General features: G+C 47.0%; 1 protein-coding gene across 1 annotated transcript; it reads right to left on the bottom strand.

Annotated features, from left to right (window-relative positions):
* Positions 1–7,120: 7,120 nt before the first annotated feature.
* LOC144163217 (beta-galactosidase-like) lies at positions 7,121–14,489 on the bottom strand. The gene is made up of 3 exons (XM_077694075.1): positions 12,948–14,489; positions 9,937–10,227; positions 7,121–7,402 (listed from the first exon to the last, which is right to left on the bottom strand). The coding sequence occupies exons 1-3, from the start codon at positions 14,406–14,408 to the stop codon at positions 7,208–7,210; spliced, it is 1,947 nt and encodes a 648-aa protein (XP_077550201.1). The 5' UTR covers positions 14,409–14,489; the 3' UTR covers positions 7,121–7,207.
* Positions 14,490–15,518: the final 1,029 nt, after the last annotated feature.

Genomic DNA, 15,518 nt, shown 5'->3' with positions numbered 1-15,518 from the left:
ACCTCTTGCATCATTACAACATTACTCATCGACTGTTAAAACACGCTGCACCGATATATGGGCTATACCACATTTTCGTACAAATTACAAGTTTCAGTCATTATCTCATAATGTTCCCTTGACACTAAATAGACACCAACATACTTCTGGGTACAGTAGAAAACAACTTCGAACATACATCCTGCAATCGTAACTGAACCTAGCTTGTTTTTACTTCTGTATTCCTGGCCTATTGTAACTGAACCTAACTGGTTTTTACTTCTGTATTTTCTGTCCTATTGTATGTTTACTGTGTGTTTGGAATCGATTATGCACTGTGTTCTGAATCATGTTTTTTCCTACATATTTCTAGCGTATTATTTTTAATTTTTATTTACAGTGTGCTTGAATCTCCTATTGATAATATAAACTATTCATTCTGTTCGTGGCCTGTTTCTCTAATCTGTGTTTCCTTCATCTAATTTTGATTATCTTTGATGAAATTTGTAGAACTGATTTGTTAAATTGAAATCGTGTTTTATTTTTGTTTTTTGTTTTTCTGTTAGTTATGATTACATCTTTGTTACGTGGTCCGTCCTCCATGCCTTGTAACGGCTTCCTGCGCCTTTGTCAAGCTGCTCGAGCAGCTTTTAGCCAGGAAGTCGTCCAGATGCTTCTGGGAATAAACTGAACTGAACATTAGCACAAGCTGTCGCCATTGGTACTATAACTTACGCAGACCAATCCTACGACCTTAACAAAACGCACATGAGAATACTTCAAAATCTGCACAGAGCCACCCTTCGCACCATCAGTGGACTACCCAAACATACTCGTCTTGAGAACCTGCAAGCTGCAGTTGCTCTTCCCCCTTTGGAAAATATCATTCAAGAGCAAGTACATCAATCCCTTCATAAACGCTCATTAACTTATCAAGGTGTCTCCATCATCGCCTGGGACAATCTGAAGCCGTTACAACCCAACGACATCCCACCGCCTTTGGCTCCCTGGAACCGCCCTTCTGTCACGGACTCTACAGCCACCCATCCCGTCCCGCGTAACGCCCACCCCGTCCGCGCAGCCCGCATCAACGCCCTCCGGAACAGTAAACGCCCCCAAGAAATTGATATTTACACCGACGCAAGCATAGCTAATCCACTAGTTGGCACCGCATGGACATCACCTGATCTCCCCTCCATCCAAGGCAAACGAACCCTTAATATTCCATGTGCTACCATTCTGGAAGAGGAACTCCATGCCATCATTCAAGCCATCGACTTCCTCATGTTCGACTTTCACTCCTCCGTCCCTTCACAAGTACGCATCCTGAAGGACTCATTCGAAGCCCTAAAGACACTACAAAGTCCCACATCGACCAATCCCATTGCCAACAAAATCCTGCATCAGATCTCCATCCTAAAATCTAGCGGCATCCATCTTCGCATCGACTGGTCGCCTGTACACGAGGAGTCCTCACCGGGGAACCAGGCAGCTCACTCGGCTGCACGGGAGTGCATAACCTCCAGTCCTCCGCTGCTACCCGACTTGGCTCCTCCGCCTCCTGAGTCATTACCGCCAGCCATACAGATTCTACGGTACAAAAAAGACAAAAAAAATTCAATGCATATCCACGGGGTGAATGATGATGAGTGGGCGAAGCTCCTGAGGGGAAATCATCGGTAAAACCGTGACTCTTCAGTGAAAGTTCGCCCACTACATCTGTGTCCGAACGTAACGTCTAGAAAGTCTCGCTTAAACCGCGCGTCGGCACCTTGGGGCTGAGCTCGCCTGATGCGTTTTGCAGACGCCTCACGAGCTCTCACTGCATCGGGGTCTGCCTGCCGATACGCGCGCTTTCTCGCCGCTTCCCGTTCTCTGACGTTTTGGAGATCCTCTTCGCGCCGCAGCCGTGCCGCTTCGCGTACGGCAGGGTCCTCGCGCCGTTGCCGTGACGCTTCGGCCTCTCGTTCTCGAACGCTGGGATCTTGGCGGCGTCGTCGCGCAGCCAGACGACACGCTTCGGCCTCACGCTCTCGTACGGCAGGATCTTGGCGGCGGCGTCACGCAGGTTCACGGAGCCCTTCTGCCTCGCGGGCTCGCACATCTGCAGCCTTATCCATCGGGCGACTCCGAGCGCGCGCCAACAGCGAACGGATTTTATTACAACGCTCCCCGCCATCTAGTAAACAATCCAAGAACTAAACTAGAGGTAGCCACGCCATCTAGTAAACAATCCAAGCGCATCTTTTCATCATATACAAGTACCGCCATCTAGTAAACAATCCAAGAACTAAACTAGAGGTAGCCACGCCATCTAGTAAACAATCCAAGAACTAAACTAGAGGTGGCTACATACATACGTCGAGGATGGACAGACCCACGCCTTAAGGAGCTTCGCCCCTAAAAAGACCGCCTCAAGACACTCACTCCAACCGGCTTTTTATCTGCTCTACCCCCGCTCCCAAGATCAGCCGAAATTTTTATGAACAAATATTTTGCAAATGCTAGCTTAACTCCAGAGATATTCCGTAAATGGTACACCCCATCCCTGCCGCCTCCATGTCCCTTCTGCGCCCCCCTCACACCCGCCAATCTCCAGCACCTAATTTGGCACTGTCCAAAATTTACGCGTTACAGAAACTTCAAGCCTCCTCCAAATGCCTCCTCCTCATACATCGACCCTCGAACACTGGAACCCTCCACGCTGACTTTAATTGCGCACTACTCTCTAGAAAGCGGTCTAGCGCGAGCAGTTTAGAGCCGTGAGCCTGCTCTCCTCACCCCACGTGGCCTCTTCCGCCTTCGTAAGGAGCCAACCAGCTTCAACTTGAACGGTTTATTTTCAAGATATCCCAAGCCTCGAATATCCCACCCTCTACTCCCACTTCCCCCACTTGACCTAGTGTCTTCCTAATGTAATAAAGGCTATCTCCTCCTGCTCCTCCTTTGATGTGTGAAACGGCAGCATTCAAACAAAAAGTGTTCTAATGATTCTGATTGATTACAAAGGAAGCATGCGTCTGGTACTGCCAATCCTGACCTGTTCAAATATAGGGTTAATTTTGGAAGGCGGCACCTCATGCCTGCGAGGGCCAATTCGCACTGGCGGGAAACACAAAACGATGAATTCATTTGAGCATACTCTAGTCTATGGAGGATAGCATTGGACCACCCCCTGAGTAAGAAATATCTACGATGACGTGCCACTGTTATAGCTGCGAGATTTGGACAAACATTTAGTATCGGGACCCCTATGGCGAAACCCAATGATCAGTCCGCCCTCTCATTGAGCAGAATACATGTATGTCCAGGCAACCACACAACACGTACAGAGATACGATGTGCTTAGGAAAAAAGTAGCGAAATGTTTTTAGATGAATAAAATGTTCAGGTTTGACAAAAGCAGTGCAAAGAGATAGGGAGTCAGTTATGAAAATTTCATACAGAGATACAGAGCTAGGAATTCTTTTTATGGCCAGAGCTATGGCCAATAGTTCTGCCTCAAGTATGGGAGTGTAATCGGCCAAGGTAAAAGAAAAAGTCCAATGTAGATCAAAAGAACAAATTCCAACCGTTGATTTGGATTCATATGGCGAGCCATGAGTGGCAATAACCACATGATGTGGATAAGGAGCAATGTGTTCTCCTAAAATGCACTGTAGGATACGCCTAGAAAGCAGCTTGGCATTCTTTGGGAATATGTTGTCGGCATGAACAAGCACTAGCGTATCCCCAGTCGATAATGGTTCAATGGAAAAGAAGTCAACGCCAGTATAGGAAAGAATTGAATTGACAAACAGGAGGTGAGGGTGTATAAACCTAGGCCATGTCGTCGTCAAGAAGGTAAGGGGTTGTTGTAAAAATATGGCCTGCTCTTTTCCAATCGGGGAGCGTACCACCCTCAGGTATGTTTTTACTGACAACATTTGGAAGCGCGTCTCCAATGATAGAATTTGAGCCTCTAGGTATAGCACAGTGTCAGCAACAAATCTAGGCAACGCAAGAAGTACGCGCAGGGCACGTTTTTCAAGCAAACAAATGCGGACGTAATTTATATGCAGCAGTACGACAATAGAGTGCACAGCCAAATTCTAGTATTGGACGAACGTACAATTTGTACAAAATGAACAACCATTCTCGACGCATCCCTGATTTTCTGCGCGCAAGCCTTCTGAGTCAACCAAGATCCCGCTCTTCTTTTAAAAGTGTAGATTCGATGTGGGAACACCAACTCAAAGAGGGATCATACATAACACCGAGGTATTTCAGCGTATTCACTTGTTTAATGATCTGATTTTGGTATGCAAGAGAAATTGACACGTTGTACTGTAAAGGAAAAAATAACACGCAACATTTCTTTACGTTTAGTGCTAAGGGAAGGGTTTGGAGCCATCTAGTCAAAGTCAAAGTATCGAGATAGCTTTGGAGCCGTTGGTAACGACACTGGAGGTCGTCATCACATGCATAGAACGCAATGTCATCTGTATGAACATAGACAGTTACTTCGCTGTCACGCGAGATTCAACTGATTCAAATATTGAAGGGAATTGGTGAGAGAACGGATCCTTGAGGGACACATCTGGTCGTTGGAAAGTTGTAGGGCTTGAGTCTGCCATCTGTACAAAAAATTCGCGCCCTCGCAAGAACTCCTGTAGCCATGCCATAATGTATGGAGGTACATTACAGGCCATCAAACGTTCCAGCAAGATTTCATATTCTACGCTGTCATAGGCCTTTGCCACATGCAATGTGACTAAGGCCGAAATGTCCTCCATTTTCCTGTGGAGCCGAATTCTAATCTCTAAATCAACATGGGCTAACCAAATAGAACATTAAGGACGAAAACCAATTTGGCAACGATTTGCTGTGGCAAAACCTTCATACAAAAAAAGGGTGTCTGTATAGGGTCTTGTGTTGCTCCAGTGCTGAGCGATCTTTTTCTGGGCCTGATCGACCGGGTGCTGGGGGGTAGATTGATGTCAACCAATGTCGTCAAAGTGTACAGGTTCGTGGATGATTTCTTGATTTTCCTTCGTAGGGGTGCGTCTAGCTTTGACAATGATGTGAGATCAACACTGGCAGTTTTCGAAGATTGCCTGAAACCACTTCAGATAACTCACGAAGTACCAGAAGGTAACGCGCTGAAGTTCTTGGACATGAGCCTCATGTTTTCGGACAACCAGGTTTGCTGGAGTTACGCACCCCGCATCCAGAAGCCCCTCTTGCCGTTTAGCTCTGCACACACCAAACTGGTGAAACGCTCAGTAGCAACGATGTGCTTCAGCAATGCTCTAAAGAAATCCTGTGTCCATCACGTGCAGAGCGCTGTGGAGGCGCAGGTCTCTGGGCAGAGATGGTCAAAGGTATCCTGAACACGTCATTGTGGCAGTCGTTGAGGCTGTCCACAGGCGTGAGAAACAGGTAATAAAAGCGGCCGAAACAAATGAGCATAACTGCAACGAGCGCCGTAAGACGGCAGTTATACCGTATTTGCACGGTATCGCACATCGGCTAAAGAAAATAGGGCAGAGGGCTGGGGTTCGCGTTGTAATGTCCGCACCAATCAAGCTCAAGAGGCTTTGCAGAGATACATGTCCTGTACAAAAAGAACATAGTGGTTGCAACGTTGGAGACCAAAACAAGTACGTAAAGTGTGATAGAGGGGTTGTGTACCGTGTTCCGTTAGCCTGCGGAAGGGTATATGTAGGGCAGACGGCACGGTGCGTCAACTCCACGTTACGTGAGCATCAAAATAACGTACACAAAAGAAAGGATGGTAACCTGTCGACTCACTGCGGTGAATGCCCCAAGTGTGAACCATACTTTAAAAACTCTGTGAAATTGTTTCACGACTGTGATCAGCGCACGCGTGAGATAGTAGAGGCAGCTGAAATGCAACTAGGTGATTTTGAGTGTGTCAGCACGACATCAGTAGCCTTGTCCGATAAGGAGGAAGCTTTTTTTAAAAAAAACTGGTCGTGGTAATTACTAGGTGACAGGTGTGGGACAGCGGCAAGCGATTTCGTTATTTTAATCTGTGTATAATTGTAACCTTTTCTGTGTCTCTTGTATTTTTGCTGCTATATATTTCACCTTGATTCAAAAAATTCAGTTGGAAGTAGCGCTTGTCCTTGTCTACTGTGTCCCTGTTTTTTTCTGCGCTTAAGATGAACGTCGCCTGCTGTTGCCCGCGACACCTCCTGGTGGCACATAAAAAAGGGTCCATCTCCCCGCGAGGGGGACTCGAGTAAATGCGTCGCATAGGGGTGGGTGTATTGCGTTAACGTTTAGTGTTTGGGGAGTTGGTGGTAGTGAATGCGTTGTATCAGCAGCTTCTTGACGTAGTTTGAATGAGTCAAGGATATAAGGCGCGTTCGTAGCCTTTCATTCTGTGTTGGTTTTGTGGCGCAGTGGGAAGAGCACCATGTACCTCGCGTTCCTCCCACAGGTAGTGAATGCGTTGTATCAGCAGCTTCTTGACGTAGTTTGAATGAGTCAAGGATATAAGGCGCGTTCGTAGCCTTCCATTCTGTGTCGGCTTTGTGGCGCAGTGGGTAGAGCACCATGTACCTTGCGTTCCGCCCGCAGGGTCGTGGGATCGAAACCAGGCGCCGGTAAGTATTATTTTTTATATAGTGTAGGGGGAGGGGTGCGGACCTGTTGTTGACAGCGAGAAGGGTAGCGTGATGCGGGAGAGGAGGAGTGGGGGAGAGGGCGCACCTGGAACGGCTGTTGCGGACGCCGAGGCACGCCGACAACGCCGGGTGACATCGTGAGTTAAAGAAATGCTCTGCATTTAAAAATCTAACGGCAACAGCAACGAAAGGTTCCACTAGATAGGTTCCACGTTCCACTTGGAACGCTCGTGGTGTTGGGTGGCGTGGTTCTATAAACGTTGTAGCGGGGTGGCTCGATTCACCCGCGTCTCCACAGTACGGCAGCGCTGACATCGAGACACCCGACAAACATCAGCGGAAAGCGGTAAATTTCAACTGACTTGAGCGAACCTCTAGCGTGTTATTTTGGGAGGAACGAGACGAGAGACGAACAGCGTGAGAGGTGAGCGGGAAAGACAACCGAGGCATTTACTTGGCAGGGGCGGCAGTCAATTATCGTCTTTCGTCAACATTTGCAACGAAAGGAGCAGATGCACGGCGGTTTTTTATTCGAATTGTGGTAGACGAACATTGATGATGATGATGATGATGATGATGATGATCCCGAAATGTTAGTATGCGGGGCGTTCATTGCTCGTGTGCGCGTGGGCGGCTGCGGAATATTCGGGTACGGGTCCGTCGATGTTGGGCACGTCCACGAAGCTGACCGTACTGTTTCCCGCTGGCGCAGCCTCGGTCTCGAAGAGGAGAATGGTGTTTTGTTTCGGGTACGGAGCCAGCACCACACCGGGAACGTAAAGGGTGACCTGCGTAGTTAAAGGTAATCGAGAGCGTAAACAGTAAATCGTGTTATAAAAAATCGCGTTAAACGAAATCTGACTTTATTCGAATTTATTCGAAGTGTTTCACGGCCCCACCCACAGTGAACTGAGAAAATCCTCTCAGCCTTTCGTGAAGTGTCTCTCATAACGAAGCAACCAGCTTCCGTTCCCAATAACTTTGTACTAACGACGGGTTAGGTAGTTTAGCGATTTCATTATTTAATGTGGTTTAGTGATACGAAGATTGACGTGAAGAGTTATTGTGAGAAGAAATTTCAGTTCACTTTTCTCAGGAAAACGGTTGGGTTCTTTTGTTGCTTCAGCAATATAACAATGGAATCAACCAAGAAAACTTCCCTTTACATGAATTGTCCAGGTAAAAAACTACAGGACGTATTTAGAGTGTTTCACATGGTTCTTCCCCAAGACACGTACAAATTATGATCGTCAGATGTTATCTTATACCCAGCCTGAATTTGGAATAATATATCTCTAGAATTAATCACTGTAAATTGTAAACCTTGTAAAACTGGAAAATATCTTTTATAATGTCGGGCTGTATATTTTTTTTTTGTCTCTGTGATGCCACCTGCTCTCACCGTACATATTGTACCCCAAAAGGTTGCTTCCAGTAATGAAACAAAGTCGAGAAGCTGTAGGCGACACCAACCACAGTCAAACCTTTTCCCAGGCTTTTTGTTGGTGCTCCCAACATCTGGGCGATGTTGAATAAACTGACTCTGACTTTTACAAATACCAAAACGATCCCGCCTGAGATAACAGGCCCGTCTTCCTCCTGCGATGCTCCAGTCTTTTATTCCTTTAGGTGTTCTCATTTCCCGCTTAAGTATGTTTCATGTCTTGGTTTCTTGGGAAGGGCTTCCTGGGGAGCTTTTTTGTTTTCTAAGCACCAAATGACGCTACACGTTTATCTAGACAAGTCGAGCAGCTGATTTGTTGGCCGGTTTTTTTACTATTCCCCTGGTATGTGGGCTTGCGTCTGAGGGAGTTTCTTTGTTTGTTTGTTTTTTTTTTTTTTTTCCTCGGGATTAGCCCGCTCTCCCTTATAAGGCCCTGCGTGTTTCCCGGCGATGCTATATTTTATGGTTCATATTATCAAACCATGATGATTCATATTTTTGGCCTCCTGAACTTCGTTAGTGCACGCAAAACTCGGGTACAAATTCCCACAATTGAAGTACCCTAAGTGCTCAAGTGTCGTGGTCGATTGGCTATAATTCCCGGCTCAGGAAAATTGCCGCTTCGCATGTTTACGTTGCTGACAAGAGCGTTTTATTTTCAAAAAAACGCGCTGAAATTGTTCCCGTACGCATGCGCAGACATTTTCTGGTCATTTGGGAACCACTGAAGACATTCCATGCCTGTTATTTCCCACTATTTAAAAGACGCTAACTGAAAAAAGGTGTACTTTTTTAGGGGTGAAGCCGCATAGGGGCTGGGCTTGTTAACGTCTCCTGTCGTCGTTGTCTTTGTCGTCGTCGTAATCGCCGTTCGTCTCATGTAGTCGCGTTACTAATACACCGGGAAACTCATTTACGCCTCGCGCTGTAACGTAACGCGTACTAAAAAAACACCGGGACACTCGTTCCCACCTCGGGCTAGAGAGCTTCGTGTTTCAAAGGCAAGAGACCTTTACAGCAAAGCTGTATACCTCTACCATCCCAACGGTTTCAGTTCTGTTGGCGAAAACGCGAAGGCGTCAAGAATACACTTATACACTGCATGCTTCGCCCCTCATCAGGTTTCACGTTAGTGAAGTTGGCCCGGGATATTTTTGTCCAGGTATTCAAGGATATTTATATGGTTACATATGTTAACCATCTCGCTCAAACGCGAACAAGCTTCAATAACCCGCCAAACTGATTCTATTACTAGTGAACAAGCACTAGGGGGACCAGCGGGGAGAAATCGGGGCACTCTTTAGTCTGCCCGCGTAGACTAAAGCTTAGCACGCCGTTACTTAATTACCTTAAAATTAAAGCACATCTGCAGACATGTATTGGAGTAGGCTGGAATTTAAGCTGAATCTTAAGTGTAAACATTGATGCAAACGTCAGTTTGGGACAACACAATGAGGGAAATAAGCAAAATATACTTGCTTTAGTACCTATATAACGAACCTGCATTCTATCAACCTGTCGGTCGTTTTTTTTTTTTTTTTCATTTTCTGAATAGTATATTCAACGCATTGTACTTTTTCTTGCAATTAATAAGCTGAAACTGAAACTTCCGGCTACAACACTGACGATACGTAGTGGCGGTGTTCGAAACAAAGACTATACCTCAGTCGTTTGCACCCTATTTAATTTAACCGCCCCGTAATATTTTGGCAGCCCAAACTGAACTTAGCCCTTTTAGAAGGACCTCTTTAGGAGATTAAAATCGTCATCGGAAGAATTATATACTTCGCATCTTTGCTAACCACGGTTGAATGAATCGGGACCAACACCAGCCGAAACGTTGCTTCTTACGTGCCGCCAAACCGTCCTGAGACTCACCTGAGGCCCAATGCTGGGCCAGTAGCGACCCAAGTTGAAGTTGTTGACGAAGGCGACACCCTTTCCCCAGCCCGACGGGTCGAGGAAGGTGTCGAGCACTGGCTGGCCCTCGGGCAGAACGAACTTCCCGAAGAATGCGCCGGGAGCCGAGCAGTGCCCTTGTGGCTGCATCGTTGAGGCTGCAAGGACGTCTGTGAGTTGCCTCACAGCCTCTGGATTGCTGAGTGGCAGGGCTTCCATCGTCCATCCGGTAAGCACGTGACCATCCAGGGTCACATCGCCGAGTATTCCCTGCGACGGATGAGGACAGTGAATTCTGTTAATAAAAAAGGCCGTAAAAGGCCGACCATATTTAGAAACTCCTTACGAAACTTACTACCCCGCGGTACGGTACGTAGGCTTTGCCACTAGCAACTGCATGGTTAAGAAACTAACTGTGTGTAGGAAGTAGTACACACTAGATCAAGGTTGTGCTTATGACCACGTTATGCATGTCCAGTTCGTAAACGCATGTAGCTCAGAAGGGTGTCATCGCTATAGAGGGTGTCCCAGCTATCATGCACCAAGATTTAAAAAAAGAGTAAAGGAGTAACTCGAAAGAAACCAGCTGCATAATGTTTGCAGTACTGTGAAGAAGCGGACAGTATTTTTTTATTTAATGAGACTTAATTAACTAATTGTAATTAATTATCTAACTCGAGAAATACTGTCCTAATCACTAAAGTGTCAATGAGGCATTTGTAGGTAACCACGAGGGGCATCTAACTGCGGTATTTTCAGCGATGAACTAATTGCGTACACATTTATTCTGACTGATAAAGGAAACCCGCGAAATATGAAAAATACCACGTGACGGCGCCTCCGCGCGCACCGTAAAGCAACGCCCTCAAACAGGCTGCCTCTGAGTTAGCCAGAATGAAATAGACAAAAGAAAGAAAGAAGAAATCGCGACCGAGTTTGTTCCTTATCTGCACACGCGTCCCGCGAATCTTGCTGCTGCTGCTCCTTCCATGCATGCTATTATCAAGGTGATGCGTTGTCTCTTCGGGCGGGTAACACGCGAAGAAGTTGCTTTCAATCAGCTTTGTTTGGGGACGCTGCTTTACAATGCGCGCGTAAGCGTCGTCACGTGGTATTTTTCATATTTCGCGGGTTTCTTTTATCAGTCAGAATAAATGAGTACCCAATTAGTTCGTCGCTGAAAATAGCGCAGTTAGATGCGCCTCGTGGTTACCTACAAGTGCCTCATTGACACTTTAGTGATTAGGAGAGTATTTCTCGAGTTAGATAATTAATTACAATTAATTAATTAAGTCTCATTAACGAAAAAATTACTCTCCGCTTCTTCACAGTACTGCAAACATTCTGCACTAGGTTTTCTTCGAGTTACGCAATTTCTCTTTTTTTAACTCTTGGTGCATGATAGTTGGGACACCCTGTATATAGGACTAAACCTGTGAAGGCAGTGGTGCCTTCTGCCTGCTTCAGATAGTAAGCCTGACTAGTGCTGCATTGACTACCCCCAGTTACTCAGTGCCTAAAGCTAGAGTATACTGGCACAAGCAACTTGTCAGTGTTCCGGTAGTGAATGCTACAATTTTTTTAAGAGTGTGACGCTCTCCATGTTTTCAAAACTGGCGCCAGTTAACTGCGAGGAGTGGCGCTCTTCAATTTGCAGACTCGGCGTTACCGAGGATAATCCACGGCGTAATCCGTAAGTTATCCGTGCGATGGGAATATATGGGAAAAAATAAAGCAGGGTTGTTTTTAGAGCGGTCTCTATAGAGTCCGGGACTAGCTCCAACGTCCCGCGATAAGAAGGGGAATGGCACGGGAAAGCGCTCTCGATCGAGGGAAAAACACCTCGATAACCGCTTTTGAGCAGGCTATGTGGCAGGCTGTACATGAATCTGATAAACGTAGAACGAGTGTACTTCCCAAGCTGTAGGCCAAGACACTCGGTTCCTCATTGACGAAAACGTACGTCGTATGAAACATCGAAAACAGACCATCTTTATCTGACTTCTAAAACCTCAGCAGCTAAAAGATCCTCCAATATCCTAGCACAAGTCTTATAAAAAAAGAAAATCGTCTGTAAACTTTCGGCAGGCGGCTATTGTCGGTGATTGCACTGGTGCCCGCTGTATATACGGTGTTCAATTTTAGCAGTCGTTTAAGAAAATGGTTAAAACTAAGTACAACTTAGTTTTCTTCATGCGAGTACATGTGTCTTCTCCTGCCAAAACAACTCGATAGTACTGATATTAATTCGAATATTTGAACAAACATTTCAATTGTTAATTTTACCCCCGTGCTTATCTCAAGAAAATGTTCATTGATTGATTGTATGGTTTAACGCGCCGACGCAACGCAGGCGATGAGGCGCGCTGTAGGTGAGGGCTCCGGATCAATTTTGACCACCTGGGGATCTTTAAAGTGCGCAGAAATGTCGTACACACGGGCGTTTTTGCTTATCGCCTCCATCAGAAAAGCTGCCACCGCGGCCGGGAATCGAACCCGCGTCCTCGTGCTCAGCTGTGCAAGCCTCTCGAAAAATTGTCCGCGGGAAATAAATACAGGTGGCCGACCTAATGCAAAGTACCCGCATTTCAATTGCGGTTTCAGGAATATGGGTCCGATTAAGTTGCCTTTAATTTCACTGGCGTTGCAGGTCGTGTCTCGCAACTAACGTTTGGCGCAATGTGGCCTTGAATCTTGACAGTGGAGAAAAACATTGCAAGCTCATATCTCTCGTGGAAAACCTGATTTTAATATTTATAGAATTCAGCTAGCGTAATTTTAGCCAATACATTTTTCTTACGTAAATTAGTGATCATCATCGTGTTTTATTGAGTGTGATTACACACGTAAACACATGCAAAACAGGCCGTGACTATAACTTTCACCAACTTCGGTTTTCTGTTATTTGTAGCAGCTAAGATCGCACACCCGTTTCGTCTCGTACCAATCGGGCAAACATGCACTGGGGAAAAACAAATATGCCAACTCACCTTCATGTCATGGTTACCGGCTCCGTAGTTCTGTCTCCCCGTGTTTTCAACAAGAATAGTTACGTTCTCCCCTTTCCGCACTATAACAGGTACTTCGTAGACGACCTGATCTGTGCTCAGCACCGTTCGTGTCTGCGCCGTGAACACGTAGCCTCGATTCTTGATTCCAGGCACCGCCAGATTGGCCGGGCTCCTGGGGCGAAACTGCACCATCGTGGTGTACAGCACGTAACCGAAGGCCTGACCAAGCGCCTCGAAGCTCTTGGGATGCTCAGAGGTCACGGGCACAACGTAGCCCCGCTCCCGAAGAAAGGCAAGGATGGCTTCCAAAGATGCGCATGTTAGTTTCACGGGGCCAAGTTTAAGCTTCGGCGCCGGGACCGGCAAAGTCCCGTTGGGAAGTGGGAGGTATCGTCCGACTGCTTCCCTTATCTTGAAGTATGTATCCGTAGGATCGCCAGCCTCGGTGAGGGGCGCACCGTAGTCGTAGCTCGTCGGCTGCGGGGGCGGGTTGGCGCCGTTTGTGAACGCGAAGTTCGTGCCGCCGTGGAACATGTAGAAGTTCACTGACGCGTTGAACTGCAAGATTTTCTCGAAGGTCTTCAGTACCTTACCTTGATCGACCCTTGCATGCCGACTTCCCCAGTGGTCGAGCCAACCAGGATAGTATTCGGTTACTATGAGAGGTCCCTTCTGCATCGCCCTCCGGACGGTTGCAAATTCTTTTGAAACGGTCGCCGCAGAGCCAAAGTCAGCCGTCACTAGTGTGCCTTCCACGTAGTCGCACTTGTAGATCGCGTCTCCCGGAGCGTCCGTCCTGAAAAGCACTACATCTTGTCCCAAATGGTGCCTTGTGATGTTGGCGAGGTGCTCCATATACCCTCGGTCGCAGGCGAAGTACTGCCCGTACTCGTTCTCAACTTGCACCGTGATGATGGGACCGCCGTTCTTGTAGAGGTACGGCTCAACCATCGGAAGCAGGACATTGAACCATCTGTCCACTGCCGCGATGTAAGAAGCGTCCGAAGTCCTGTACTTCATGTTGGGGTTCACCCTCAGCAACCAATATGGTAGGCCTCCGTTGTCCCTTTCGGCGCATATGTAAGGTCCTGGCCGGAACACAACGGAGAGTCCGACCTCTTTCGCTGTGTCCAAGAAGCTCTTGAGGTCGTAGTCGCCTTCGAAGTTGTACTTTCCTGGCTCAGGTTCGTGGCCACTCCACTCGACGTATGTCTGCAGGGCGTTGAGACCGGCTACCCTCATCTTTTCCATGCGGTCTTTCCAGTACGGCTTGGGAACGCGGAAGTAGTGGAGGGAACCGGAAACATAGCGGAAGGGCTGGCCATCCTTGAGGAACTGGTTGTTTTCGTAGTCGACTATGAAGGATCGAGCCGTTGCGGAGCTCTTAACCGCCGAAAATAACCCCACGAGCAAAACGGAAAGAGATGAGAAACGCGACATTTTAGCGGGCGTATCGAGGACGCTCGCGTGAATGTTGCAAACGCGAGTTCGCCGTTTCGCTTTTCTGCCGCTTATCAGTGGTCGAGAGGGGAGTGAAGAGGACGGGCAACGGCGAGAGATCACGCGGGAGAGGACAGAGATACCTGCTATCACTTTGCCATTTGGAGTTGCGCGACAGTAGAAACTATCTGTGTCCCTTCCCACTCATCGGTCTGGTGATGTGCAGTTGTTGAAAGCAGTGTGCGCTGTGTAAAACGACTACGAATGATGAATCACAGTAGCGTAAACTGAATTGGGAGTCCTGTTACTCTTTACCTGCGTGTTAGCGGTGTATCCTCGTTTGCTTCTGCATTATTTGTGACCAATGCCAACTTACCCAAACATCGATCCTTCTGCAGTGCATGTCTATTACATGGGGCTCTTTTATTCGTCCTAACTATTGTAACCTATTTAACAAAACGGCGTCGTCCTATCAATTTCTTCCGTTAGTGTCTGTGTTTTTACGCCGTTATTCGAAGATGCTAACTTAAAACAAACTCATTTCGCCCGACTTCCTAGTAAACGTCTCGAGCTTTCCAGAATCATCCTTTTGACTCGCCATGAAAGGCAACAGATTCCCTCTCCACAATTGGTGAGCATTGCCAATAGTTCGTAACTGAAGGCCGAAGCGATTTCAAGCCCCGACTAGAATATTTAAATGCTCGTTAATACGAGCGAAGCATTCTTGGAATTTAGGATAGCGTGTAGGCCGTTGGGTTAAAAAGGAAACCAAAAAAAGGCGGGAAAAGGCATAAGTGTGCGGGCTGAGGCCTAAGCACAAAATGCAAAGACTCGAAAAGGAGTTCGAAATTTTAAATTTTTCCGTTTTCTCGTAAAGTTGGCACAGCTTACCGGCGTCCCTACTAAGGAAGAAGATCCCTTTTGTTCCTAGGTTTTGTACATGCACTTACAGTTCACTGAACTGATCAGACCTCCCGCATTGATTACGGAAAAGGTAGTTTTTCTGCTGGGTATGAAACGCGAGTATAGAATATCCTAGTGCGCGCATGTGCTCGTCAGCTGTATTTATATCCTGCGTCCTAAAAAATGTTAGGTGGCCTCCCATTTCTT

The sequence above is a fragment of the Haemaphysalis longicornis genome, unplaced genomic scaffold, assembly GCF_048455015.1.
Source record: "Haemaphysalis longicornis isolate Haplotype H1 unplaced genomic scaffold, Haemaphysalis longicornis Haplotype H1 scaffold_12, whole genome shotgun sequence".
Lineage (NCBI taxonomy): Eukaryota > Metazoa > Arthropoda > Arachnida > Ixodida > Ixodidae > Haemaphysalis > Haemaphysalis longicornis.
Note: the sequence above shows the minus strand (reverse complement) of the source record. Positions and strands in the feature narration are given on the sequence as shown.